The sequence below is a fragment of the Haliaeetus leucocephalus genome, unplaced genomic scaffold (assembly GCF_000737465.1).
Source record: "Haliaeetus leucocephalus isolate CR32 unplaced genomic scaffold, Haliaeetus_leucocephalus-4.0 Scaffold473, whole genome shotgun sequence".
NCBI lineage: Eukaryota > Metazoa > Chordata > Aves > Accipitriformes > Accipitridae > Haliaeetus > Haliaeetus leucocephalus.
This window is the reverse complement of record NW_010972909.1, coordinates 5,983,743-6,010,915: the sequence shown is the minus strand read 5'-3', so window position 1 is coordinate 6,010,915 and position 27,173 is coordinate 5,983,743. Positions and strand designations below refer to the sequence as shown.

General features: G+C 42.9%; 1 protein-coding gene across 1 annotated transcript; it reads right to left on the bottom strand.

Moving 5' to 3' along the window:
• Positions 1–25,998, bottom strand: LOC104836729 (ovostatin-like). Its single transcript, XM_010575451.1, has 35 exons — positions 25,877–25,998; positions 25,166–25,349; positions 24,681–24,837; positions 23,149–23,201; positions 22,223–22,243; positions 20,998–21,166; positions 20,353–20,437; positions 19,428–19,539; positions 18,934–19,048; positions 18,607–18,716; positions 16,745–16,903; positions 16,156–16,383; positions 15,583–15,640; positions 14,936–15,081; positions 13,674–13,823; positions 12,948–13,118; positions 12,511–12,643; positions 11,804–11,900; positions 11,074–11,302; positions 9,691–9,814; positions 9,227–9,345; positions 8,722–8,773; positions 7,851–7,934; positions 6,775–6,951; positions 6,194–6,275; positions 5,572–5,728; positions 5,086–5,160; positions 3,876–4,041; positions 3,384–3,604; positions 2,565–2,780; positions 2,021–2,145; positions 1,598–1,688; positions 948–1,016; positions 414–519; positions 1–62 (listed from the first exon to the last, which is right to left on the bottom strand). The coding sequence occupies exons 1-35, from the start codon at positions 25,996–25,998 to the stop codon at positions 1–3; spliced, it is 4,425 nt and encodes a 1,474-aa protein (XP_010573753.1).
• Between the last annotated feature and the right edge of the window lie 1,175 nt (positions 25,999–27,173).

Below are 27,173 nucleotides of genomic sequence, written 5' to 3'. Positions count from 1 at the left end.
TTAGTCCATTTCTGCAACAGCCTCTTTGCAAGGTGACGTATACTGACCAACAGCATACTCTTCTGGAGCAGAAGGAAAGAAATGTTCCCATTAGCCTGGAGACTAATTCCTGTGCCTTTCCCTGCAGGTGGATATACCCTACACACTCTTAAGCTGGAGTTCCTTGAAATCTCCTTCATTCTGGCACATGCATTTTTGTAACTTTCTAGTCATGCCCACTTGTCACCTTGGGCATGAGACCAAGCTCACTAAAGTGAAATAAGTCTCTCCCCTGGCACTAGATCCAGATCCTGATAGAGTTCAGAGGAGTGCTGGTCCCAGGAGGGCTGGTTCTGGGTCTTCCTTAATGCACACAGTGATTCTGCTGTCCCTGTCCCTCTCCTAAACTTCATACTGGTTAAAATCAGACCTACCTGTTTCATAGTAATCATAGATTTGCACAGGAGCTGGCTTGGGATGGGTCACTACAAAGTCTTGCTCAACTGAGAAAGTGATTTCTTCCCTTTTCTTCTGCGAGATCTGGGAATGGAGGGACAGGGATCACATGAGTCTTTCTATTTGTCCAACACCATCTGGAGCAGACCAGGGTGGTAACTGATAGGCTGTATATTCCAAATCCCACTGAGGGCACACATACAGATGTGGGTCTTCCATTATCTGAAATATGTTTGGACAGTCCAAAGTGAAACTGAAGACTTGGAGGTTTCCTATCCTGCTTGTATTACCTGATTCTGCACTTATTACGCATCCTATTGCCAGAGAGGGAAAAAATGTCCCAAAGGACTGAGCTTAATTCTCCAGGATGTCCCAGTGGTCAGGATGAAAAAGTCTGGTATTCCAACCCCTCCCATTTCAGACATGAACATTATGTACCACACTGTAGGTGCATCTATTATATGCTGCTTGCATCCTTTGTGAAAATCAAATAGACAGTGATCAGAACTTACATTTTCCAAATACAGGAGAACGTGGTTTTTCTTGTTTTCTACTTGCATCACTCTATGACTGTCAATGAGCTATAAAACAAGGAAATGGAGATAAATATATTTATAAACCATTAAAAAACAAGTGCTACCTCAGACCCTACCACTGCATGGCTGTGGCATTCATTCTGTTCCTAGCCAGGTATCAAGGGCTGGCAGCTGATTCTTAGAGTCCAAATGTTGCTGAATAGATGGAGAGGACCGAGGAAAACCTGCCACCTGACTTAGTAGGGGGTGCGAGCACTTCCCAAGCACAGAAGAGGCACTGCGGTTCATTTGGGGAATGCTGTCTGACTCCGGTGTTGTATAGTTTTCAGAACTAGTCTGGCAGATTTCCCATCCGTTCCCTACCCAGGCAGTGCCAGCTCCCAGTTGCAGCTGCCAGCTGGTCAGGCTCAGCTGGAACCCTTCCTAGTTTTTGATGTGGGAAGGTCTGTGTGCTCGCAGCTTCCTGCGGGCCGTTCCCTCCACCCAGTAATGAGAACAGTGCAGCCGTGCAAACACCTTGCAGGGTTTGTGGGTGAATGATGCTTAACCGAGCCTCTGTTTTCATCATGACCTGTCTTCTCCTTTGTCCCTGGGGTGACTCGTTTAATCTTGCTCCTATAGTTTACCTTATCCAGGGAAGGCTTAACAGGAACAAAGCCAGAGAGCATCTTCACATCAATAATGACCATGTTGGAGCTGCTGCGCTTCCCTGTGTAACTGAAACGACAGAGGCCCCTGTCAGTCTGGAGCATGCTTGGGGAAGCAAACCTCAGCTCTTTGCTCCTGGCCTCATACAGCATGGGGAGGTTGGCGTGAATCACATGCACTTACTGACTGGCTCAGATGGGAGACACTGGGGAGGCCCCTAGCATGAAGGGGCCAAGTATGTGCTACCACCACCCGTTACTGTCACGAAGTCTTTTGGGATATCATCAACACATTGATCAGCTCATGTTTCTTGACTTTATAAGCAGAACTGAACACACAGAGCAATCATCTTCCCTGCGTGTCTTGTCATCTGTGCATCTGGTTTGTTGATGGCACGTTACCTGCTTATGAGGACAATATCAAATTTTGCTGGTTGATCTGATGGGCAGGAAGCATTTGATGTCTGTATTGAGAGCGAAAATCCAAAGGCCCCCTCTGGAAGGTGAATGTTGTATCTTAGTGCTGTCTGGAAGAGGAAGAAAACCCTTTTGTTCAAGCATGCCAAGGGGTTTTTTTTGCATTCCAAAAACCAAGTGTCAGACTTGGTGAAGTTTCCTGGCAGTATTGCTCTTGATTTTATGTGGAAGATCCTTGCTTACAGCAATGATGGACACATCAGATGACTTCTACTCTTTAACAATGAAGGTGCTTGTACCCAGAGTCACCTCCCAGAGAGAAACCAGCTGCTGATCAGAAAGGACTCTTTTTTCCCATGCTGTGACTCCACAGGAGTCAGAACGTGGGATGGGGAAAAGAGTGTTTAAATAGTTCAGGGAAATCAAATAATTAGGAAAACCAAAAAGAAGTCGGATAGAGAATCACCAAAAACATGGCTGTATTGTATGCAGAATGTGAGACCCAATGAAGAGGAGAGCAGACGCTTACCTGCATAAGTACGCATCCACTGCCATTCACTGTTAGGCTGTATTTCCCAGGTACCTCAGGAAGGGGAGTCTGTTGCAGCAGGAGCCTGTTCACATTGTTGACAATAAATACCTTCTCAAAAGGCTTTTTGGAAGTGATTTTGACTACATTTTGTGTAACAGAGTTGTAGGTGGCCTCACCATAAGCAGCGAGGGCTTGAAGAGCAATGACTGTGTCCTGAAGGAAAAGAAAATAATAAAAGAAAGACAATTAGCTACACAGCATGACCAGTGCGGAGCAGATCAAAGTGATGGTTCCAATATGAAGCACAGTTGCTTCATCCTGGCTAAAGAAACACTGAATTTGTGCATAATTCCAGGGTTCCCATATGTAAGGAGCCATTTCATTCTGGCATGTAAGTTTTAGGGTGAAAGAAATCTCTCTACTCATATGAAAGTCTCAGAACATAAAATCTAAGCACTAGAGCACACTTGTAGAGTTTTTCATAGTGGTGAAGCATGTGTTTTTTATGGAACTGCAGAGCACTTCTTGGTCATATAACACCTGTGACTTGGTGTTTTCTAGGCTTGTCCCTGACACAAGTATCTGTATTTGTTGCTAGTAAAATTAGTTTCATATGGCTTTAACCTTTCCACAGTTAAGAAGAAGAGGGGAAAAGAAAAGTATTTTGATGTCTCTAAGAGAAAGGCTTGGTCTGTGTGTGTTTGAGACGGCAGATACAAAAGAGAAATGAGACTAGGTAGTCAAAGGCCCACTGAGACCCTGAACCAGTGCCCCAATTCCTAGCACTGGCTGGGGAGCGGAAGGGAGTTTTGGCACCTGGGTGGAAGAGAAACCTCCATAGGGATTCTGCTGCCTGATGATCCACTGCACAATTCCCGAGGCCTTTGTGAGATCCTCTTGATTCCGGTTGGGTTTATAGAGCAATGCCAACAGCACGTAACTGGTGATCTCAACTTCAGCTGATGGGGCATGGTCAAGGAAGGAGGGAGATTCTTCTGATGGAGACCTCCCCTCCTGCTCCCAGTGCTGTGAGCCACCTGAATAAACAAATAGAGGGTGAGGAGCAACCAAAATGGGTTATGGGTGTCACTGCTATATGATGCCTCAGAGATGCAATGTGTCCTGGCCTCTTTCTCACAAGTACTCTCTACAGAGCAACATATGTGCTGTGTATTAACTCCATAGATTATTTGTGGAGGTTGGTTCATGTGCCTGTACTCTCAATATTGTCAAGGTTAGACCGCGTACCATCAGTAAGATCTGTTCCCTCTTCCCACTTCTCAAATTCCCCAAATGGCTGAAACTCACCAACGTCCTTTGCTGATTTCTGTAACTCTCTAAGGGATGATTCACATTTTTCTGCCTTGCCAGCTAAGCAGAAAGCATAGGCCATGAGTGCCCGAGTGTAAACATCACTGATATTCTTCTCAGTTGCAGTCTCCAGACAAAAAAAGGCATTTCGCACTACAGGATACTTTAAAAAAAGAAAAAAACCCAAACATGGGTCTAATTAAGGACAGTAGTCTTCACCTGGCCAAACATTTATTTCCTTTAAACCTGTTCTTCATCCTGTCACTACCACAGCAATGAGAATGGGACTTCAGTTCGTATAGTGGAGAGAGACAACACAGAATTCTTTAAGGAGGGACTTCAGAGGAAACATCAGACAAATCAAGTCGTTTTTCAGTGTGTTCTTGAAGACGTCAGTCTATAAACAGAAGGCTGTTTTGTTTATTTCACAGCTAATTCCTTCTGCTTACCTCCATGATAATAAATTCACACTACACTTCTATAGTCAAAAGTCTGTTTTCTAGAACAAATCCAACCTAGTAGTCTCTATCACCAGTGACTCTGGTGTAATTTTAATTTAATTCTGTGGTGTTGTACTAGGTTTACACCAAGTAAAAAAATGTTCACAGTTTCACTCTGTGTCCTCACTAATGCACTAATCAGGAAGGTCCTCAGAAAGGATATGACAAATGGGAGGCAGAGAAACTCATATGTTGAAGTCTAACATCTCCTCTATTGCCTTCTTTGTACTAGCCACTTTTTAAAAAGGACAGATTGGCTTTTCACTCTGATGGACCTTTGTTTTTCCAACATAGCTTTCAGTTCCATTTGTAGACTTTATGGATTTACCTGCAACAACTTACTTTCTTGAGTGAGCCATGTTTGAGGCTAAGCCATAGTGTGGGGGTTACTACCTGTCAAGTTTCCTTATCAGAAACTAAAATCTGTCACTAAAAGTCTTGGGTCTCTCAAATAGAAGATCTAATCCCACTGAGGTCTGTACAATTTCTACTTGAACACTAGTGGTTTAAGAGGTACAGAGATGGGGAACTTCTGTATCAATCACAGCAACTAGTGCAGGTACAGAGCAGGGTGGTGTTCCCTGGGAGCTCTCTCTCCCTCTCTTTCTCTCTCTTTACTACCTAGACAATTTGTAGCAAACACTGGAGCCATGTCAACAACTGGGGACCAATTCCAGCTGAATACCGGCAGCTGAAAGTCTCCTTACTGAGCTGGAGTGCCGAGCTTCTAGCATGGCAATGGTGATGTAGGCAGAAAGTGACAGCTCGTCATCTACTCCTCCCTGAAAAGGACACGGAGAGAGGAATAATCAGTGAATGCCATGGGTAAGAAGTCTTTAAATAGAAATTGCCATATCCCAGCTGGGAGACTGTGAGCAGTTCTGGAGGCAGTCCAAAAGGAAGGAGAGCATACACGTAGCTCTTAAATAGCTCTTAAATCAAAAGAAGCCCATTGCTATCACCTCAAAAAAACATCACTCCTTCAAGGTTACAAGGTCCTGTAACCCTACCTCAGGTGCTCGTAAGATGTAAAGTACAGTGTGGGGAAGCTGACTGAGCTGAAAATAGTCATTGTAAGGTGTGGAGAGTTAGTCCTTGGCAGAGGACAGGCATTTGGAGTACAGTTTTTGACAGTAATGGGAAAGCATGTTCTTAATGAAAAGAAATTTGACCATGAAGTAATTCTCTACCACCTTCAAAGCATTGTTGAAGAGTGTCCCAACACTTTGGAAACAGCCATCTGGCTTCTGTTTGCTTGCCAGCCACATCAGGGTTTGAGCCTGGACATTGTCATCAATATAGATGAAGTGACTAGCTTGTGCAAACGATTTGTACACAAAGGCAGTGAGCCTGCAAGGGAAAGATGAAGCTGTGAGACGAGCATTGAAAGCAGGAATAGAAAAAGTCATCCCTCCCATTCATGCTATGCATAAGGATGAAGAGTTACAGCCAACATGTTGGTGGCTTGCTTTCTTCTTGTGTGCTCCTCCAGGAGAGGGGACTTAAAGGAATAGTAGCTAGATGGGACACAGGAAAAGTGTCCCGGGCACTCTGGGGCTGATCCTGGCTACAGAGCACTGCAGTGCATTGGGTTTCATGGGAGACAGCAGAAGTGTGAATCAAAAAGTCAGCTGGGTCTTTAGGGATCATCTTCTCTCTTCGCACCCCGCCTGGCAGGGGGAGGAGAGTCGTTTTTCTTAGTACTTACAGAATCCCAGTCCTAGCCAGCTCTGTACATCTGAGATGCCTCTTACCTGCATCATGTGAATTCAATGCAAATTCATCTGTGAGCCCTTTCAGCTCCCAGTCACTCACCAGGTGTTCCCTTCTTTATCTCTGGTGCCAAAGATGCTGTAAGACCCATCGGGATGTTTGTATGACAGCTGCTTCTGGTAGCCTGCAAAAACATGGAAGAGGAACTGTTCCCTAATTTAAAACCTTATTCTGTTTGCTATCAGATTTATCTGAAACCACAGTGGGAAAGAGTGGAAAGGCAATGTATATCTATCAAGCAGCAGGGGAGACCTGAGGGAGCTTAGATGGAAACACGGGACATCTCGTCCTGCAGAAACACTGAGTCACAGAATACGCAGAGCTCTATCAGCTCTGTGCTCCAACTAAGCTAACGGGATTAGGATACATGCTGTGCCTGAGCAGAAAAGGAGAAAGGGACTGAAAGACAGAACTTCAGAGGAAACATGACAGGTGAGTCTCAGCAAAATAGGTTAAGGAAAGAAAGAAGATAAAGTAAAAAGATAACAAAATGTCTTGATCAGGGCAGACCCTGGGGTCACTGAGCTGTGCCGTACTGCTGGGATAGCCATGCTGCTGCTTCTGCTCACTGGGCCTCAATGGGAATTTCAGCATACATGGCAAGGGAAGCTGAAAGCTCTCACCGCTCACTAAGTATCCGATGGCCTTGGATTTGACCTCCTCGCTCAGCTGCCCTGTCTTGTTCAGATAGTCCAGGACGTAGATGTTGGGTGCAAACAGGACCATGTTCTGCTCTCCACAGCCGAACGGCATCTGCAGGAGCTGGTGCAGGTTCTGCATGGCAGTGCCCATGATGTCGCCTGGGGAAGAAGAGATGCCGGGGGGATTAGCACAACTCATGGCCACTGAAATAAACTGTAATTTATGTTTTGTAGGCAGAGTCATGGAAAGCCTAGCTGGGGTTGCAAGCCTTTCCAACAAGCATGAAGCTCTCAGTGCCAAGTGGTTTGTTCTGTTCTGCTTTGCAGTCAACAAAGAAATCCCTTCCCTGCCTCTCCTTACTTAGTCTAAATTGCCCATACCAGAAACACTACCTATTTTAGTGCCACTTCAAGCAGATACTTCTTATTAGAAATGAAAAGAAGAACTTGCAGGAAACTTTTGTTTCCAGAGGAGGGAAGGGGAACAGCCCAGGGAGCTACAGTGAACCCTGTATTGCAGAATTAACAACTAATGCTGAAAAGAGACATTGGTTATGCAGATGTATCATACACCACCTCTAAATTGTTATTTTTAGGAAAGATAGCACAGACCCAGCAAGGGATTTCTGGAATGAGCTGAAATCACCATCATTACAAAGCAAAGATTTTATGACTAGTGAGTCTTGTAACCAAGTCCAGGTCCTTTTCAGGAAAAGACTGAAAAGATTCCACTAGCATCTCTGATTTGCAGGTAGGTGGGTGGAAAAAAGCCGTACTGGCTTCAGTCTGCCTGAGGTCGTAAATCAGAACTGTGCTACTTCAGAGCAAAACATTCAAATGCAATAAGGTTAAACAGAAAAGTGAAGATGGATGTGACCAATATTTAAACTTCATTTTTCTGATGCAGCAAAGAACATTGCTGGACAATATGAGAATCAGCCTCTGGGCAAAACTTTCCCACACAAGCAATGGAAACTCACATTCTGAATCCTGAAAAAGCTTTCATGTTATATTTTTACATTTTCTTTCTTTTTATGTCTTATTAATTATATATTTACCAACAACAGAAAAGGAAGCTCTGGCTGATCCTTCCACCACAATCGTAGGTAGATCTAGAGCAACATCTTGACTAATCACATCATCTGTGGAGAAAAATATTAAGTGTGTTGCGGTCATTTGTATAGGAACACTGGTTATAGCAGTGAGATGCTCCTGGTAGAAATTGCACAGTGCAAAATTGCACGAGAGACAGCAATGGGCAGAAACTCACAGCTGTCACCAAGAACACCAAGAGAGAAGGGGGCACAGCAAAATCAAAATTGTGAAAAAATAGACCAAATGGTGCAGTAACTGTCATTGCTCAACAGAAATCAGTTGAACAGGGTAAGGCTGGTGCCTACAGTGTCTGTGAACCTTGGGGATTTCTTCAATGAGACAGTGGGGAGAGCTGGTTGGTGAGGGTCAGGGCTGCTTTTGTGCCTCTTTTAGGCAGAGCTTCCAGGAAACCTTGGAAACTGCTGTCAGCACTGAGACGGTGCGGAAGGGAACATTACATTCCTTCTCCCATTCCCACTGGAAGTGGAAAACTGCAAGCTGGTGTTATCCTTGGAACAGAGGACAGCAGTCAACATGAGTGCCTGAAACGCAGGACAGATTTTGCACAAGAAGGTCGTGTCCCTTTGATTGCTTCATAGCAGTCTTCCTTCAGCATCTGAGCACTGTTGACAGCAGCACAAACACTGCCTAAGTGACATGCACCAGATCACACAGGAACTTCATAGCAGGGAATTGAACTGTAACACACTAGCTGCCGTTTGGGCAACTCCGGAGAAAAGGGGAGGGACAGTTTCAATGAGCAGTGCAGGAAAAAGTGCAAACTCCAACCTTCTTTTCAGTTCCTCTCAGGACAGCAGTATATAAGACCCTTACCTTTTGTGCAGATTAGGGAGTTTTGGGTCTTCTCCCTCCTGATGCCTTCAGGCTGCATGGCGATGGGAAGAAGAGACACGTGCAGTGGATGAGAACAAAGCATGCAGAAGAAATGCAATTACAGAAGAGCCACCCCCCCGCCCCATCCTCCCGTGTCATAAGACAGCTGGATTGAAGCAACAGTTTACAGGTTCATACTTAATGTGGCTGCTACTAAAAGGGAGTTCCCATCAGATGGAATCCCTCCTTCCCAGTTTCTCGTCTGCATGAGGGAGACGTGCACTTACCAGCACCCACTGATCCTCATGGAAGAGGACATCAGGTGGGAGGGGACTTGGTCTTAGATTGAACAGCCAAACCCTGTCCCAGCCAGATGAAGGTGGAGCCAAACCAGGAGTTCTTTAGGGAACCTGAAAAACTTTTACTTGCTTTTGGTACTTTTGCTGCGTTTTTCTTTCCTCACGGAAAGTAGTACAGGGCAAAGAGTAAGAGCTGTCAGCAGTACCTCAACCAAGAGTGTTCTGATCTGGGTGTCCCTGTAGTCAATACTGATGTTCCTGGGTGCTTTGTCTCCACAAGCTTCATCATCCTTGGTCTCTGCAGTAATGCTGAATACTACATTACCTTAAATAGTAGCAGAAAAGGAGAAAAAAATGGACCTCTATCATGCAGAATGATAGCTAAAGTAAGAAATTTCATCTGATAATGAATATCTACAGATTTTAAGTAGTGCAACATAATGAATGGTCAGTCACTCTAGGTGAGACATATGGGAAGACAACTGATCTCTGAAAATGGGAGTGATAAACACGCTGCAGTTGTGGAGGAGCTCTTTAGCCCAGACAGCTGGAAAGACCAGTGGTAGACCAAGTTCTCCAGGTTGGAAGAGGATTAGGTTTTCCAGGTGAGGTATGAATTGATTAGTATCAATCTCAGGGCAGAAGATCACTTAGAGTCAAAGGCACTTACCAATTTCTTTGGGGAAAATATTCCAGACATAGGTCTTTCTTTCTTTGGCACATACACATACATCATCCTCTGGAGAGATGAGTTTGGCCTGATAATCAAGGGAATCTGACAGTGAAACATTGATCTGAGAACAGAAAAAGAAGTGTGATGGGGTGAAGATTTTGTACCATAGGCAAATGGTGCTTTATTGTTAGAGGGGGGTGAGATAGTCTCTGTTTATGTCCAGTGTTAACAGCGTAGAGCAGATTTAAGGCCTGGGATGATGGTGTTAGATGAATCATCCCTCAGATGTAACCTTAACAGTATTCCCTCTTGCTTCTCATGACATTCTCCATTGAGATGTTAAATATCCTATGCATACATCTGATTCCTGATCAGGATATTGAGTTATCTTCAGCTGACCTGGTGCTAATGGCTTTGAACTAACTTGCAAAGGAAACCACTGATGAGTGTTTGCTCTGTTGCTGTAGGAACACTTGAAAAACAAGGTTAAGAGACAAAAGCCTCAATAACAGAGATCTTTTTTTCTGGGATCTTAAAACCCTAGGCCTTTTCGTTTTGTTAGGTCAAACTGTTAACAGAGTTTGGAAAAAACCATTCCTAAATTGTGTCTTGATTTTTCTTCCTTGGTGGTGATCTCCTTGTGAGACTGGAGAGCTGACTTTCAGCATTTAAATCAAGCAGAAGAAATCTAGACTCTACACCTGCCTCTTTTTTCAGGATTCCTAGATATAGCATAAGAAACAAGAAACCAAACAGAAGATCCCTGTTTTTCTTTCTTTCTTTAAGTATCCTTTAAACCATGTGTAAGCTCCCACCATGCAGAGGTGCAGTGCAGCTGTGGTCTGGAGCCATTTTGCCCAGAAAGTACTGACTATTGAGAGTACAGTCCCCCAGTGCCTGGGAGCGATAGAGCCTCTAGCTGGACAGATACTCTGTAGAGCAAGTACTAGACTTTTGTGCTCCCTGTTTTGGTACTTTTGGGAACTTTCACCCCAGAGAAGAAGGGTTTGTCTGCTCTCCACTTCTTGCTCTTCCCACTTTCTTGTTTGGCAAGCACAAGCCCTTGACTTCTTCACACTTTCACATCTATCCCTAAAGAAAAGACCCCACTAAAACCATCAATGGCTTGTATGACTGTGAATACTCTGCACTTGTTTCCTTCCTCTATGTATCTCGAGACAGTTGCTTATACACCCATACTAGTCACAGTTTGCACAGATCTCCCTCTGCTTTGTAGTGGTTTAGGAGGACAAATCCAGTCAGTATAACCTGTCCTCAGATAGAATGAGCAGGGACAGATCCAATCATCCACACCAACAATTTTGCTGCAGCTTCTTTGGAGATGGGATGAGGTCTAAGAATGTGGGCAGAAGTACCCACCTTAATGCAGTGGCCAAGGTAGTTGAAGACATTGGCTTTAAGCAGGAAATCTTCTCCTCGGATGATAGAGTATGGCAAGGTCAAGTCCACAAAGAAAGGCTGGAAGGCTGTCAGGGTGGCAGGCACAGACATACCAAATCCAACCAACTGTTCCACACAGAAGGCACTGGCTTTCCAGTCAGTGATGGTGTCAGGGATGGTGTATGAAATACTGGCTTTTCCAGTAGAGCTGATAGGAATGGATAAAGGATGAGTTTAGAAAGGGTAAGTTTCATATACCTTGCTTCTCAGTAGAGGCAATGGGTTTTGAAAATCAGCACTACCCCTATTCTGTCTGCAGAAATCCCACATCAAAGTCCCCCTGGAACTTATCACCCCAATCTTCTGAGAAAAGCCCATTTAAAAGTTCTGCCCATCATTTCCCTGAGTTTAGAAAGAAACCTCAGAATTCTTGTTTTGCAGACCCATATTTTAAATAGAGGTGTCCGTCTTCCTAGGGAGGGAATATGACTTATGGTACACACATTGTGGGAATAGATGTCTTTGGGGACAGGGTAATTTTATCATGGAAAAGAGAAGGGCAGGTGGTCAGGTGATGATTGAAAAAGCTAGGTCTTCCAGGCCAAAAGGTAAGAAGAGGTGGCAAAGTATTGTCACCTTGCAGGACATCAGGGGACATATTTAGTAACTCTTAAAAGCAAGGCAAAGAGGGGGAAGAAGCAGTACTCACTTAATTAGGACTATATCCCAAATCCAAGTTTCAGGGAAGAATTCCCGAATAGTCTCAAGGATGAGTCTCTTCCCACGTTCCTCTCTAGCAACTTCAGCTGGTAAGAGATAATGGGAACTTAGTCAAACTTTGTTCATACAATGAAGACTCCTGGAAAGGACAGGTTTTAATATACATGGGCCAGTATGAAGGGCGATCAGTGTTTACCCATTTATTTCTAACTGAGACTATTGGCAATGCCACACAATATTAATTAATGCTACTAATGTATCTCTGAGTTAGGTATGACCTGGTATCACAGAGAAAGAAAACATTACTTGAAGTGCTTTGGTCTCCAGATATGAGCACTAGACCTAGGGCTAGAACTCAGGTCACTTGGCTCTTAGATCAGTTTGCTGTCCACACTGTAGCACTGTCTTTTCAAAGAAGCTTTGGTCAGAAAGGAATCAGTGTCAGCAGTGTTAGTTTTGTGTGACACTCTACTGATTGCCAACACTTCCCAGCATGAAAGTGGACATGGATCAGAAGTGTAGACCTGAAAGGCTTTTTTGGGCATTGGCTGTTATCCTAAGCCATCTCATTCTGTGCCAGACCAATCTTCAGTATCAATACCAACGTGACTCATGAGTATTGTCCATGTCCATGTCCCATGAATACCACTTCATTTAAGGAGAAGAATAAAATCTCTTTCCTGTCCCCTGTATTACCTGATGATTTGACATGATGTGTAGAAGCCATGAATCCTGCATTCAAGAAATGTGGTGGAGGTCTTACAGTCTCACTAGTACACACAACTGGTTGCCGAACCTTTGAGTTAGTAAAAAATTTCATGCCCATGTCCTGTAAAAAAAACATTTCGGTGTTAGCTATAAACATACTGTAGCTGAGGTTTATTCCATTCCTCCCTCTTTCCCATTACTGCCTTTCCACCACAGAGATGCCTGGAGACATCTATGCGGAGACTCGTGGGAGCTTTGTGCATGCTGGAAAATCTCGGTAGGTACCAGAATCAATTAAGAATAGATGTCCATGAGGAGATTTTGTTGTGTATGAGTTTTATTAACAGTGTCATTTGCAGCAATATCTAAAGCTACATAAGAGGAAACTCACTTCAACAGATTTAAGTAATGTACAGGACATTTACCCTGAGGAACTGATATACATCTGGGCCGAATCCAGACATTACAGGTGTGTAATACAAGCCTTTGTGAAAGATGTTTTCAGATGAGACACAAGGGTCTTGGGGGTCATCTTCTAGATTGAGCCCATTGAAGATGTAGCCTTGAAAGTCTTGCAGGGGATGCAGGCTGTATATCTGTGAGGGGGAAGGAAACACAAAACGTGTGTGTCTAAAGATCAATTCTGATTACACCGTCATGTGCTGCAAATCTCCAGAGCTGAGATGTTGGCCTGTTTGAAACAATGCTCTGTTTCCCGGATTGAAAACTGGCTGAACGGCTGGACCCAGAGGGTGGTGATCAGTTGGAGGGCAGTAACTAGTGCTCTGCCTCAGAGGTCAATACTGGGTCCAGTCCTGCCCAACATCCTCATTAATGACCTGGATGAGGTCATTAATGATCATGAGGCAGAGCGTACCCTCAGCAAGTTTGCTGATGACACAAACCAGGAGGAGCGGCTGCCAGGCCAGAGGGTCGTGCTGCCAGAGACGAGTCACTGGTTAAACCAAATCCCACGTGAAAGAGGACTTCCAGCTGCCAAGAAACAAGAGCTGTGTATTGCCTATTATAGACAGTTTATGACCAGCACATGTAAAAACCAGAGGAAGTCTAACAAACTCAAGTGGAGAGACACTGCAATGGAGGAGGAGGACTCAGTGGAAGGAGACAAAGCATTTGTTTGGGCAGCTTACCGCTTCTGCAGACAGCTCCGTCTCGGACTTGAGGAGCAGCACACTCTGATCCACCGCTCTCACAGCACAGAAGGAGTTGGCAGCAGCTTCAATGACTAAAGTGACATTGGAAGCTGAGCGCATCTGCTTTTGAGGGAATTGCAACCGGACCTGAAATGTATCAGACAGATGTTGATATGGCTAATCCCTACTGCTAGGGGGTTCCCTGGATCTTTGTGTGAATGGAGGGCAAAAAGGAGAGTAGAAGGCTGTTCTGTAAAAGCACAGATATTCTGCTGGAGAGGGATGTCTGGTCTCCATTGCCTCTGTTGAGCAGGCACCCGCTATAATGGGGGCTTAGGCAATAAGCACACTTAGACTCCTGTGATAGCTTAAAAGAAGCCTACCTCCAGTGATTTAAAATAAAGTGTGATTCTGTTGCTGTTATTATCAAATCAAATCTTATTATGACACAGACTATATGTAATAAGCATTACAGTGAGCAAGTCATAATTTTATTAGCTCCATGGCCCATCTCAGCAAATATTTAAAACAGATTCTGTTTTGAATCTATTCAGAGGAAAATCTATCTCACATTTGTGTTAGATAAGAGGAAAAAAATACAAGGGGAGGACCACATCAGGTAACTGGAAACATTTTGTTTAATCATCTCACTTGTTAATGTTTCATGCTTTTTAGCTTTCAGGAGCTGAAGATTAGAAAAATCTTAATGGTGAAATCTGATTTCGAAATGACAAATGAAAAATGAAAATGTACCAGTGGAAAAAATATGGAAGGAAAACTTAAATACCAGATTGCTATTTTTGCTTTCTTTTCTGTATCTATTTAGTTCTGGTAAACCCAAATTTTTCAACAAAAAAGTGTAAATAGTAAATAAATAGTGAAGTGGAATAAGGTTAAAGTGTGTTCACTATGCTAAAAAACAGACTCCAGTTTAAACTAAACTAGTCTAAACTCCAGTCTAAACTAAATGGGACACTAGTATACTTCAAGGGAGGCAGGAACCATCTGGGAGTAGTGTGGGTTTCCTGAAAAGTAGTTTTTAATGTTAAAAGAAGATTTACCTTCTGACAATAAGGCCAGGAGGTGGTAGTAGAGGAGAGAGATAAGGCCAAAGAGAAGAAAGGAGAATGAAGAGAGTAGTGTTGAAAGAAGTGGAGGTAAACAAGAAATAAAACTGGAAGTGTGTTGTGAATGTGTGCACAGAGAATTTGTATTTATCTGACAGCAGGTAAGATTTGCTGTATCTTAGTGCCTCTCACCTTGTTTTTGAAACACTTCTCAACTGGAAATCGGACACTGTCTGCCACCAGCTCCTTGGCAGGGTGTAAGGTATATACCAGCAACCGAAGGGCTGGAGCCATTTTCTCATTGACCACAAGTGGGATGGTGAAAGTGCCATTTTGGTCTGTTAGAAGAGAGAAAGGGACCAATGAGGAGAGAAGCACGAAGATCTGCTGTAGTAGTAACCATCCTCAACTGGCATCTATCTATACCAGTCAGGGGAGCAATCTGTACTTAGGCAATAAACTGAAAAATCCTGGATTTGCCAGGAGGTGACATGCCTGGGTTTAGGTCCAGATGCTCTCAGATTTATTGTGGGTTTGAACATGTGGCCAGGTTCAGATAAACCCCTAAGCCAGGCACTCTGAATTCCCTGCATTATTCTTTGGGAAGATCTTTACAGGACACTACTTCTTGACTCATACCAAATGAACTAGTTGCTGGACTAAATCTGACTTTATAGTGACCTTAGTGGTAGTGCTAGGACCATGCACACGTGCATGGACAGAGAGAGGTACAGCCCTCCCAATAACTGCTGTATACACCCAGGAAGTCTTGCCTTGGTCCTCAGTTCAATCCTTCTTTTTTTTTTAATGCAGAAACATGGATTGGCAACTTAACTTACCAGCTTGGATATTAACTTTAATTTCCCCTGTAAGGACAATCTTGCCTTTTGCCATGCCCTGTGCAGAGAAGAGCAATACATTTATGGGTTGGTAGAGGCTGGAGGGAGGAAGCAGCAATCAAGTTCAATATACATGACAAGGCAATAAAGGCATGTACATTGAGATGGCTTCAAATGCTTAAACATCAGCCTTAGGGCATGCTGGATGCTGCCACTGCTGCTGCTGCTGCTGCTGGGGCCCTTGTCACTGGTCAGGAAGCAGAAGGAAAAGGAAGGGAAGGGGGAGGCAGAGAATACCACAAAGAGTTTCTTGGAGGGAAGGGACAAGAACCCTGGCTTGAGACATTATGAAGGTGGTTCCTTACTATGAAATAGAGTAACATGGCCAGAAGCGGGGTCATTTTTCCTGAGCAGGTAGTTTTGCCAAACCACGTCAGTGCTGTTTCTGTCCTTGGGTTGCTGCCCATTGTGCTGGCTGGTAATCCAAAAGCTGCCAGAATTGCTGTGAATGGACTCCCAGAGAGCTGCCTGGTCAAGCCCTTTCAGCAAACCATGCAACAACCCCACACTCACCACATAGTAGAAGTTCATGGTCTTGATGCTCTTGTATCCTTCTGTGTTCAAGACATAGTGCACAGTGATCATCCTCTTCTTCCCACAGCTCAGATCTTGCCACAAAGGCTCAATCCTCACAAAACTGCTAGTCCAGGAGTAGAAGCGCTGGATGGAGAGAAACGCATCAGGGTAGGAAGGCTCTATCCAACCTTCCAAGTGGCACTGGTCACTGGGTTTATAAGTTGCCTGATCAGGAGAGGGAGTGGGGAAGAAAAGGAAAACAAACATATGTCACTAGGGAAATCATTATCACATACTGACATCAGAATGATTAGTTCACACAATGCATATATTTAAGAATTGAATCTAAAGCCAAACTGGTAAGGAAAAAGCAGCACAATGGTCTTGCAGTCTTGCAGCAAGCCATTGCATTGCAACAGCTCAGGTGTTTCTTTTATAGTAATTTTTGAGAGCTGTAGAACATGAAATAAACCAGAAAAAGCACATTTTTATTACCAGAATTCAAACCCCATCCCATCTTTTTGGGGTTCAGTTTGAGAGCAGCCATCTCTCTCTCTGTCTCTATTCAGCCTTGTTTTGTACTCACTTTCAGACTGATGTCAGGATCAAACATTTCTGATGTGTCAATGCTAAACTCTGCAATGCCATTATCATCAGTGGTGAAGTTGTCTGTGTTCTTGTTATTGACAAATAGCTGAATAACCTCATTGGAAATAGGAGAGTTGTCTTTGTCTACCAGCTTGATCTGTGGAAGAGAATGTGAGACACGTTCAGCATGTTATCTTTCTCTATGTAGATACTAATGTTTTGCACCCTTTTGCTCTTCACACAGCAGAATTGCTTTTTCTTCTCCCTTCAAAGCAATACTTAAGAACTGAAATGTCCCTCTTCACTTTCTGGCAGCTATCTCAGCTATCTTAAGAGGTTTGGAGCAGGAGCTTCCTCAGCATTTGCCATATTATCGATAACATCCTTTTGTGGAGCAGGAACTTCTTATGTCTCATCTCTTCCCTGGTCAGTCCCTTCTGACTACACATTTCTCGTTTAAAGACATACTTCCTTTCCTCCATTTTTTCCTTTTTAGCCTTGAGAGTCTGCTGCTGACATTTTCAGTGTTGGAAAGCCTTTCTTCCAGATCTTTGTTTTGAACAGTTTTCTGAATCTGTTCCCACTGTCTCTGCTGTTTATGTGTTAAATGAACAAATAAAAAATAACAGGCACCATTAGGTAAATTCTAGGTTGCTAGAACAGAGCATTCATTTTGAGTTTTTTTTCAGAAAAAGATGGCAGAAGTAGTAATATATTAAATACAAGCTTAAGAGACTGACTATCCTCACTGTCCAGAAACAGCATGGAGACAAATGAATGATCTTTGAAACATTTTTGTGAACTAAAAGTATTCAGGTGGGTGTTGACTTCAGTGGGACTGAATACAACAAGAGTGAAGGCATACAACATATGGCCAGCAACAGATGTTTCACAGTGCAGGGAAGGACTGTGAATAGCATGTGATGGCACTGGGACAGGGACTGGGATCTGCTGCATTTTGAGAAAGTATGAGTATCAGTGCCTTCCAGGCAATAGTTCCCCTGATATGACCCTCGAGGGGTTTTTTTTGCACAAAAGCAAAGAAGCTGCCTGAAGCCAGCAGCAGCAGCTTTCTCTCTGAGATATGACCTCCCAGCCTCCTACCACGTGTCTTCCAGCATGTTTAACCTCTAGCGTGTGTGGGAATGTGTGTGTTTGAGGAATTCACTGTGGCACATCATCCCAGGGAGCCTGTTGACCCCCATCCTCCAGTTAGGGGTGGTAAGGTGCACAGCAGTCTGAACAGTGGAGCGGGAGTGGGGACCAGGTGAGAAAGTTATACAGACCTCTTCCAGAAGGGAAAAAAAATCCTTGAAAGACAATCTCTTCTCTCCTTTCAATGCTACTGATAAGACATCCCCTTATCCTTTCCTCACTGAAAAAAGGTGAACTGAAGGAAAGAGAGAGATTTATCCCTGCCCTTTAAACCACTGACAGAGTTATGTCATGAAACATAAAATAATGAAAAAGCTTTTGGGGACCATTGTTATTTCCTTGATTTTTTCCTTACTTCCTTTCACTCTTTCTTCCCTCATCCCCCAGTATTTTTATTCATCTCTGGCTGGCATATGATTGTCAGTTCTGAAGGGAGAGGCAGTGATTTATATCAAGCTTAAAATGCAAGTTAGAAAAATGCTAGTTAATGGATTGTTTTGATTCAAAGTATTTCTGGCACAATCAAACTCAGAATAAACTAATACTCTTCAGTATTCAGAATTACCAATAGGGCACTGTACGTAAAGAAAGAAGCTTGGGGAGAACACCCCTCGCCCCAAACAGTCCCCCAAATGTTCCCATCACTGTTGTCATCTGATTACCTGTCAGTCATCTTCAATACAAGCTCTCTATGCCCTTGCTTACCTGTCCAAAGTAAGGAATTCCTCTTTTGTAGTGGCGATCCATGTTCTCAAACTGTATACTGCTCATCACCCGAGTTATGGAAATAGACTGAGTAGCTGTAAGTTGCAGGCCTGTAAGACATGTCCAGAGTCAAGAGAAGATATTCTTTGTCTTGCATATAGCTTCATCAGAATTAACATTTGCCTGGAGGTGGTCACTGTGCTTATAAAAATGGATCTTCTTCCTCAGGAAAACATCGTTGTACTCAGCAGGCAGAGGCTGAATATTTCCTACTCTCCTTTTTGACCACACCAGTGTTGCTGTTTCTGACTGTCTAGAAGGGATTACCTGTTCCCTTCTCTGTGACGATGGCTTTCACATCAAGATTCCTCATGTAACCAATGCGATTTAGCTCAAAGATGTTGGAACTGAAAACGTGGGAGAGGCAGCCCTCTGTCTCCAGCTGGAAAGGGAAGAAGACAAATCCTTTTACCAAGGATCACAGCTTTCAAAGGACGCTGGCAATACAAGGAACCCTTCTTTAGTGAGTGAAGTCTTTTCCCACTCCTTTTAACATGATTTGTACAGGGCTGATGGAGACATCACTGTCTACATTTTTCACATGGAAAACTGAGTCATGAAAAAGGAACGTGTCAGTCCTTCTTCAGGCCTGTAGGAAACTGAGAAGAGAAATGAAGTGGCCTGAGTTCCTAGCTAGTGATCTAAGCAAATAGATGAGTAGAGTGAAGTGAAGCATCAAAGAGAGAAAGAAAAGTGTGAAGAGAAGCAAGAACACAGGAGAGAGGACAAGCACAAAGGGGAATATTAATTATGTATCATACATCTTTGGTAAATGATTGACAAACTGGGCTTTTCTTGCACCTCCCATATGTATCAAAATCCCTGCACACGCTGAGCTGGACTTTTCCTTCAACAGGCTGGCCATAGGTGTACCTAGGGCAAGAGGAAATAGGTCCATGAGCTAACACTTGAAAAACTGACTTAAGCTAATATATGCAGGAATAGATCCAGGAGGAGCAGTGAGCTGGGAAGCCAGAGAATGGAATAGTTTCGCAGGCTTTTTCCTAACTCTCCTGCTGTTACAAAAAGAGAATATAACTCAGAAGTTGAAATATTAATCAGTTCTATTTCACCCGTAAACCCACGAACAAAAAAACGCACCTTAAACATAAAAATAAACACCTCTATAAGCATGAGGGACAGACATGGCTACCAACCAAATTATGACCGTTGTCTCCACTCTTCAGCTTAGACTGGAGTTCTAGACTCACTGAAATCAAAGCAAAACTCCTCATATCTTCAAGGGGACTAGGATTTCAACCCCGGATTCTAAATTACAAGATCTTGGTGTCAGAGTAAGCAAGGTCATTCTGAAGGACTAAGCTTGAAGGGGGAGTTAAAGACAGCTGGAACCCCAAGACCCCTGCTAGAATTTAACAGTGCTCTGTTTTATGAAGGTCTCCCTCTGAAGTGGGTTGTTGGGAGTGGACACATCCTACTTTAGCAGGCAACCGCTCAAAAGATTTATTCAACCCACCGAACACCAGCTGGAAGAGAATAATCATACAATAAAATGAGAGGAGCACACAAGCAAATGAAAGCTCCAACCACCAAGTCAATCTTCACCAACCTCTTCTGAGGCTCTATTTATTTTGGTCTCTTCTCTAAGCCCTGTCTCTTTCCCCAGTCCTTAGGAAGTTCTTGTTCTTCAGCATATTTTCTAACCACTCTGCACCTAGTACTTACACTCCGCAGACTTTCACTGTGAACTCTGAATCCAGGACTGTAAGGCTTTCTGGTGCAGTGACTGTGACATCAAATTTTGGCAACACTAGGACAAAGAATGAAAAGGAAAAAACCAACAGTGGCACATTGTAAATTTGCAGGCCCTGCTGAGAGGAAAGAGAAAATGAGGATATATCATCAGTATTAGTCACAGATGGAATGGGATCTCAGAAGTGGGGTGCCACAATGGTTGAGAAGTGGCCTGACCTGCAAAGGCTTACTAAAGAATTTCTACAAAGCTTTGAAGAGAAGTCAGGACTTCTGAGGTGAATCCTGAGATGTCTAGATGCCTTGCAGAGCTTTGGCCAAGAAAGTTTGTAGATGTGGCTGGGAGAAGGTTAGTTTGTCACAGTGAAATTTGCAATCAACTTATTGATTTGTTATGCAGATTATTTTCCTGGCTGAATCTGTGCAAAATAGTTAATTTCTCTTCTTTGGCTTTTTACTGTTCTTTTTTTTTTTCCTCTCCAGTTCGTAATGACAACGAATTGAAGTTGAATTTGCTAGGAAGCTGTCTAAAGTTTTAACAGTCAAAAGGGTTGATTGATAGGGGTTCATTTCTAATAGTGTTTTCTACTCTGAATAAAATCAATGGGTAGCATTTACCATATTCCTCCACAAGGAATGAGTGATTTGTTTTATCTCCTGACTTCTTTGCTACAATAATTTTGTAGTTCCCCAGGATAGGCTCTTCAGTTAGTGGGAATTCAATCTGGATAATGTTCATCTCCGACGTCACATTTTGCCACTGAAAGATCCTGTTGCCCCGTGGATCCTGAAGAAAAAAAGAATATGGACTCACAGTTTGTCTTGGAAATCTTTTGCTACTAGCACACAAAACCAGAAACAAAGAAGAAAATAGGGCAAGTTGCTTTAACTCATTGGGGAAGTTGCTTAATGCAAGTGCATTGAGATAAATTATGCCTTTGTACTCTGATTATTAATGTTGCTAGATTCTCATCTGTTGATTTCAGGTTTAGGCATCCTCTGCCAGCCTTGGTATTGGTCTCAGTCATGAGGGGAAGTTGCACAATACTGCTCTTCCCTTCTCCTTGCTATATGTTGCTCTTATTTTTTGTCAAGACAGATGAGAAAGAAAATCTTCTTCTTTGTGCTTCCCCTTCAGCTGAGCTTATCCCACACAAATCTTGGCCTATAGCAACCCCAGCTTTTTTTCAGCTGCCAGAAGAAGGAAGGAAGCATTTCTTCTGCATTCACTGAGGTGTCATTTGCCTCTCAGTATATGTTATACCGGTTAAACTAAAGAAAACTCATTCACACCATTTCCTTGAACCGTTTAAAGTACTGACTGCAGAAAACACACGTAGAGCTCAAAATATATATATTTCACTGCAAACAAAACAAAGTCACCTGACTTCACAGTATAACATGAAAACTTGCAAGAATGCTATCTAGACATGGACTGTGATTGCTATTTTAAAAATCACCACAAAATGCCATGGAAGTGCTAACATAGCTAGTAATTGTATCCATGGCCTAGAGTTGTTCATAGTTTTCAGCAGCACTTGAGTTATGAAAGGATATACCTCCAAATAAGTTGAGCAAACTGGAGGAGGTGGAGGGGATTCAAAGGCAGGCATAAGAACAGTACAACTTTTGACTGCTGAAATGAATATAGATATGCTTTCCATGTTAGTAAGGCTCAAACAGCATCCTAGGATTTTATGAAGTCTCTATTAATTTCTGCCAGTGTACTCAAGAACAAGATTTGGCTGTGTGTAGACATATACAAACTGATGTAAGCACATCAGTTTGTTTTTAGATTTTATTTTTAGATGTGTAATACAGTACAGAGAGAAAAAATTCTTACCTGAATTGCAATCAAGGGGTACTGAAAGAGGAAAAAACAAAGTGGGAGAAGAGATTAGGTGGCTGAACAAACATGAATTATTTTTCCCCAGGACTGTGAGAAATGTATAACCAATAATTAATATACTACCAGTAATCAGAGATCCTCATCTCTTATTTTAATCAGTTTAATGGCAGTTTTACTTCAATAAGAAGATTACATAAAGGGAAGACATTAAATAAGAATGTTGGGACAGTTTCCGATCATACTGAATTTAGTGCAGTCCCAGAGCAGCTGAGTAAATAGAGTTACAGACGTGCACGTAAACTGTGATTTGGGTTTCTTTGATCTTATATCCTCACTCTGCTTATTAGCACCAGCTCTTTTGGTAACACTGTGCTGTCTTCTGGATTACAGTCACATGAGAGGAGGCCAGTAAAGACCCTTCAGCCTCTTGGCTTATGTACTATAAGCATGAAGACAGCTTGCTGGCAATGAAAGGAGTGCCTCTGATGAGATAAACAATTGTGGTACCAACTTTCATTTTCATTTCCCCATTTCTAAAATGGGCAAAGTACCAGGTGGATGACTTACCAATTTTTGCAAGCAACAATTGCTGAATAGTAATAGCAGGAGACTGAACCGTGGGCTTTCTGGTCAGAGCTAAAATAATGTCTGCAGCAACAAAGTGGAGGGTTTTTTGAGCCTCTTTCCCAGCAATAGCAGGAGGTGTTGTGTCAGGAATCCAACCAGCTACACACTTGCACTCTTCCTTGTGACTCTAACATAAGGGTGGATTATAGCATGACCTTAGGAAATCATGTTAATTCTTTGGCATTTAGTCTCTGCAATATCTCGTTTTATCCACAGCAACTGTTTATTTAAAATTTGAGAAGAGGTTGTCTCCCAGCTATTTTAAATACAGGGGAATATTACTCGTCACTCACCATTTCCTGAACAGGTTTAAAATTGAAATCCAGGGCAACAACACGAAACATCACTGGAAAGACAAGGAACAGTGTCTTAGCATTAGCTGTAGTTTATTTGGCTGACCATGCTGTTTTGCCTTCATTAGTACTCCCAGTTTCACTGGGTCTTCTAACAGTCCCCCTTGCACAGGATGCAGGTAACAAAATGCATCCGAAGGTAAAAGAATCCTACACAGACTTTGCTGAGGGGACTGTTCCCCAGCACCAAGTTCTCACGCTCTTTCATGAAAGTTTCCTTAACCTGAGAGAAAGGGGATGACTGAATGAGTAAGAACTGCTGTGCAGGTCAGACACTCTCAAGTGACAGCCATAACTCTTTCAGCGGCTGTCTGCATGATGTAGGCAAATTTGCTCCTTTTCATTTCCCCATCTCTAAAGCAGGGTTTGTTGCTTTGAACATATGAAAGTTCCAAATATTACTGGAACCAGGTGAAGTGTCACTTTTTCCTAATGCAGTGTAATTCCTCTTAGTTTAGTTTGTTCTCATCTTGTACAGATTTTTGCCTTTTTTTTTTTTTCTTACAAGCAAAAAACTGAAAGGAGAACAATGAGTTACTGCACAAGTAAAAACATTTTTCAAAAATGTCCTTACAAAGCATTATCTTTTCATCATTTAATTTAGTCTACTGCTTTCCCAACCTCAAAACTAAACCATGTAACAAATAATCAAGCCCTGTTTGGTGGACACCTTTGTGGCACTAAATTCTGATTGGTAAGCTTTCCTTCATGCTATGTATCTATGTAGATAGAACTCATCCCTAATTAAATTATAGCTGATGCAGTTTAACAGCTATACTATTTGGCTGGCCTCTGGAGGAGAGAAGTATTCTTGTAGTGTTTCCTACAGTGTTCTAGCTGCGTGCTAGAAGCCTTAAGGCCTACAAGTGAATTAAGGAATGGATCTATATAAATGGTTCTTTGCATACATGGGAACTCTGTTCGATGGCCAGATGAGAAGTATGGATAGGGGAATAGCATAAGTGTAGGAAAAACACCAACATGAAAATATAAAGTTCAAACCCATCAGAACCCAGAAGGTAAATAGCATTATTTTGTCTTTTAAAACTTATAATTCATTTTAAAATCATGGATTTCACTCTTGGTCTTGAGACTGTCTTTGATGCTGACCAGCATCACAGACAGAAGACTGTGGGAGCATTGTTTTATGGCAGACACTTAAGTTGTGATCTAATCACCTCTTTCCACTCTCTCGACCTGTCACCAGTAATGAAACAGCAGCAGTAAAAGCTTCCCTCTTCTGTCGGCTGGGAGGAAGGGACAAAGGAAATAATAGAGACCATGGGATGACAGTCTCCTGCCATCCTGAAGATGACTCTCTGAGCTCCACAGTAAATACTTGTAATGGTTTTAACAGAAGCTCTGAAGAAACTGCCTAGACTGTAGCTCAGTCTGAAAAACACCCAGCAGAGAAATTGTATCTGAAGAAACTGCTTCCTAAGGGAGATGTTATAAACTAAATAGATATTCACCACTCTGTCCTGGTTTGTAGATGGGTTTGTCTGTCTGCACGAAGACAATGCTCTCTGTGTTCCAGATCATCACTGACCGCCGCTCTTCTAGGCTGACTGTGATACCCCTGGCAGAGAAGGAGATGAAAGCCAGTGGGGCAGAACTGACAGGAGGAATCTGTGAGGAAACAGAAAAACAAGGGGAGGTTGCTAGTCTTGAAGTAATTTGCTCCAGACCCTGTTGAACAGCTATACCTGTGGCCTGGGCTCCTACAGACACCCATCTTACTTCTACCACCTTCATCGCCTTCCATAACGTTTCTTATTTCTTACGTCTATTAAAAATTCCTCCTTGTCTGTTAGCACATATCTCTCCTCTGCTTCGTTTTTCTTTCAACAAGTCTTATTTCCTCCTTTGTTTGTTCCTTTCCCGTGCTCTCTGCTCTAATTTTCTTGTCCATCCTTACATTCTTTTTCCAGTGGGACATAAATTAAAATTAATTTACCGTGAAGTTGAAGCACTGTAGACCATCGCTTGCTGTCATGGTTTTCTCAAAAATAGTGGTGTTAACAGTACGATGTTCTAGGATGACTCTGACGGATATTGTCTCATTGAGGTTAAGGAACTGTAGGCAAACCTGACCTGGCGAGTCAGTTTGGAGGACAGCAGGCACCATCAGGACATACTGCCTGTGAGATCCAAACACCAAAGTGATCACATCATAGAGAAAGGAGAAACAGCCTCAACAGGATGAAACAAATACAAAGCATTGTTATTATTCAGTCCCAGTGATTAGTTTAGATTAAATATAGGACACTCTGCTAGTGCCCCTCAGTCCTGCCCTGCAGCTCCCAACTAGCCCAGCCCCGGGTTCCCCAAACAGCTCTGCCAGTGCCCCCAACTCTTGCCCTTTTGCCCTTTATCTGAGTCCTGGACTCACCTGCTTTTAGCAAAGCACCTGCTGTTACTACTGCTATTGTCTTTTCTGAACACACACACCAACTTCTGTGGAAGCTCTGCAATAGGCAGAAGGTCTGCTTCATAGTAAATGAGAACCATTCACTTGCCATCCACATTCCAGTTTAACTTAGCTCTCCAGATATAAAAGATGAGTCACGGCAGTATTTAATATTTAAAGTAAAATTAGTGGCACTAATTAGCACTGTCTTTAAAGCCTTATCATGAATACTATTAGTAATAATAGTGTAGTTCTTACAGCTCAGGTTCCTTTGCAGCTGTTACATGAAGGAGAAGAATAGCCAAAAGAAACTTCAGCCACATTTTTCTCACTGGGAGATAGAAGAAACAGATAAGGTCTCTTCCCAAGAAACAGTCCATTGCCTACTAGTTTAACAGCTCTGCAACATTCCTCACCGAGCGCTCCAGAGGGAAGGAGTTGGCCCTTGGACTCCTCCCTGGCTCCTTCCTTAGATGTTAGTGCCTTTATAATTGCAGCAGGGGGTGGAGATCCCAGTCTATCCTACTGCTTGCAAGAACCTCCCCTAATCCTACTGCAACCTAAACCCACCCACTGTCTTCAGATTGTAGCACTTTACTGCAGTTTTCTGAATGTCTGCGCAAAATGTCTTTAGTGGTCTTGCAGGGCGAGGGGCTTTGCTTTTTACAGTGAGGCTGGGCACAGCACAGAAAAGCACAAAATTCCCTAAACTGGAATAAGCCTGTCAAACAAGATTAACATCTGAGGGCTTTCCCCATCATTATTGGAATTTACCATCTGGATTGATAGTCTGGGTGAAGTAGACTAACTTTCTATCCTTTGACACCTGATTCTGGTTAAAATAATGTATTGGCCTCTCTTTTCCCTTGCTTCATAGGTATTCTGAATATTGATGAAATGGAATAATAGAGAAGCCAGAAATAGGAAAAGATCTAAAAGGTCTTAGTTATTTCTACCTTAGCCATTGAGCGCTTCACAGTGTGGTTGAAGTTTGATTCATTTCAGCTTGAAATTAGCCAGTCAATGGGTCCGTGTCAATTTGTTAGTGCCCCAGGTTTCTAGTTTTCACACCTGTGTGGAAGCTAATTGTTTTTTTTAGGGAGAAAAGGATCGGCTTTCATCCAAAGACCTTATTTTAGGATAAAGAAGGATTACCTCCTTCTTTTGTTCTCTTGTGCTCTCAAGAGAAAATAAAACCCTCTGTGTACTGCTCCCCACAAGAAAAGCAATGCTGGAAAGCAGTTGTTTGACAACTGTAATTAATTTTTTTCCATTCATATTGGTACTGGGTCTGGCTGGGGTGAAGTTATGAAGTCAACTTTCTTCATAGTAGCCTGTATGCTGCTGCACTTTGCATTTGTGACTAGAACAGTGTTCATAACTCACCAGAGTCTTGGCTACTGCTGAACGGTGCTCGCACAGTGCCAAGGCTTCCTATCTCCCCCACCTCCCATCCGAAACCCAGTAGGCTGGGGGTGGGCAAGAGATTGGGAGGGGACACAGCCGGGACAGCTGACCCAGACTGACCAAAGGGATATCCCAGACCATATGACAT

Excerpts from the sequence above, each read along its gene's own strand:
- LOC104836729 (XM_010575451.1), bottom strand. The coding sequence starts at position 25,998 with ATGGACTGTTTCTTGGGAAGAGACCTTATCTGTTTCTTCTATCTCCCA. Across the intron at positions 13,824-14,935 it reads AGAAGTGTTTCAAAAACAAG|GTCCGGTTGCAATTCCCTCA; the intron begins GTGAGAGGCACT and ends GATACATTTCAG. Across the intron at positions 3,605-3,875 it reads GAAATCAGCAAAGGACGTTG|GTGGCTCACAGCACTGGGAG; the intron begins GTGAGTTTCAGC and ends TTGTTTATTCAG.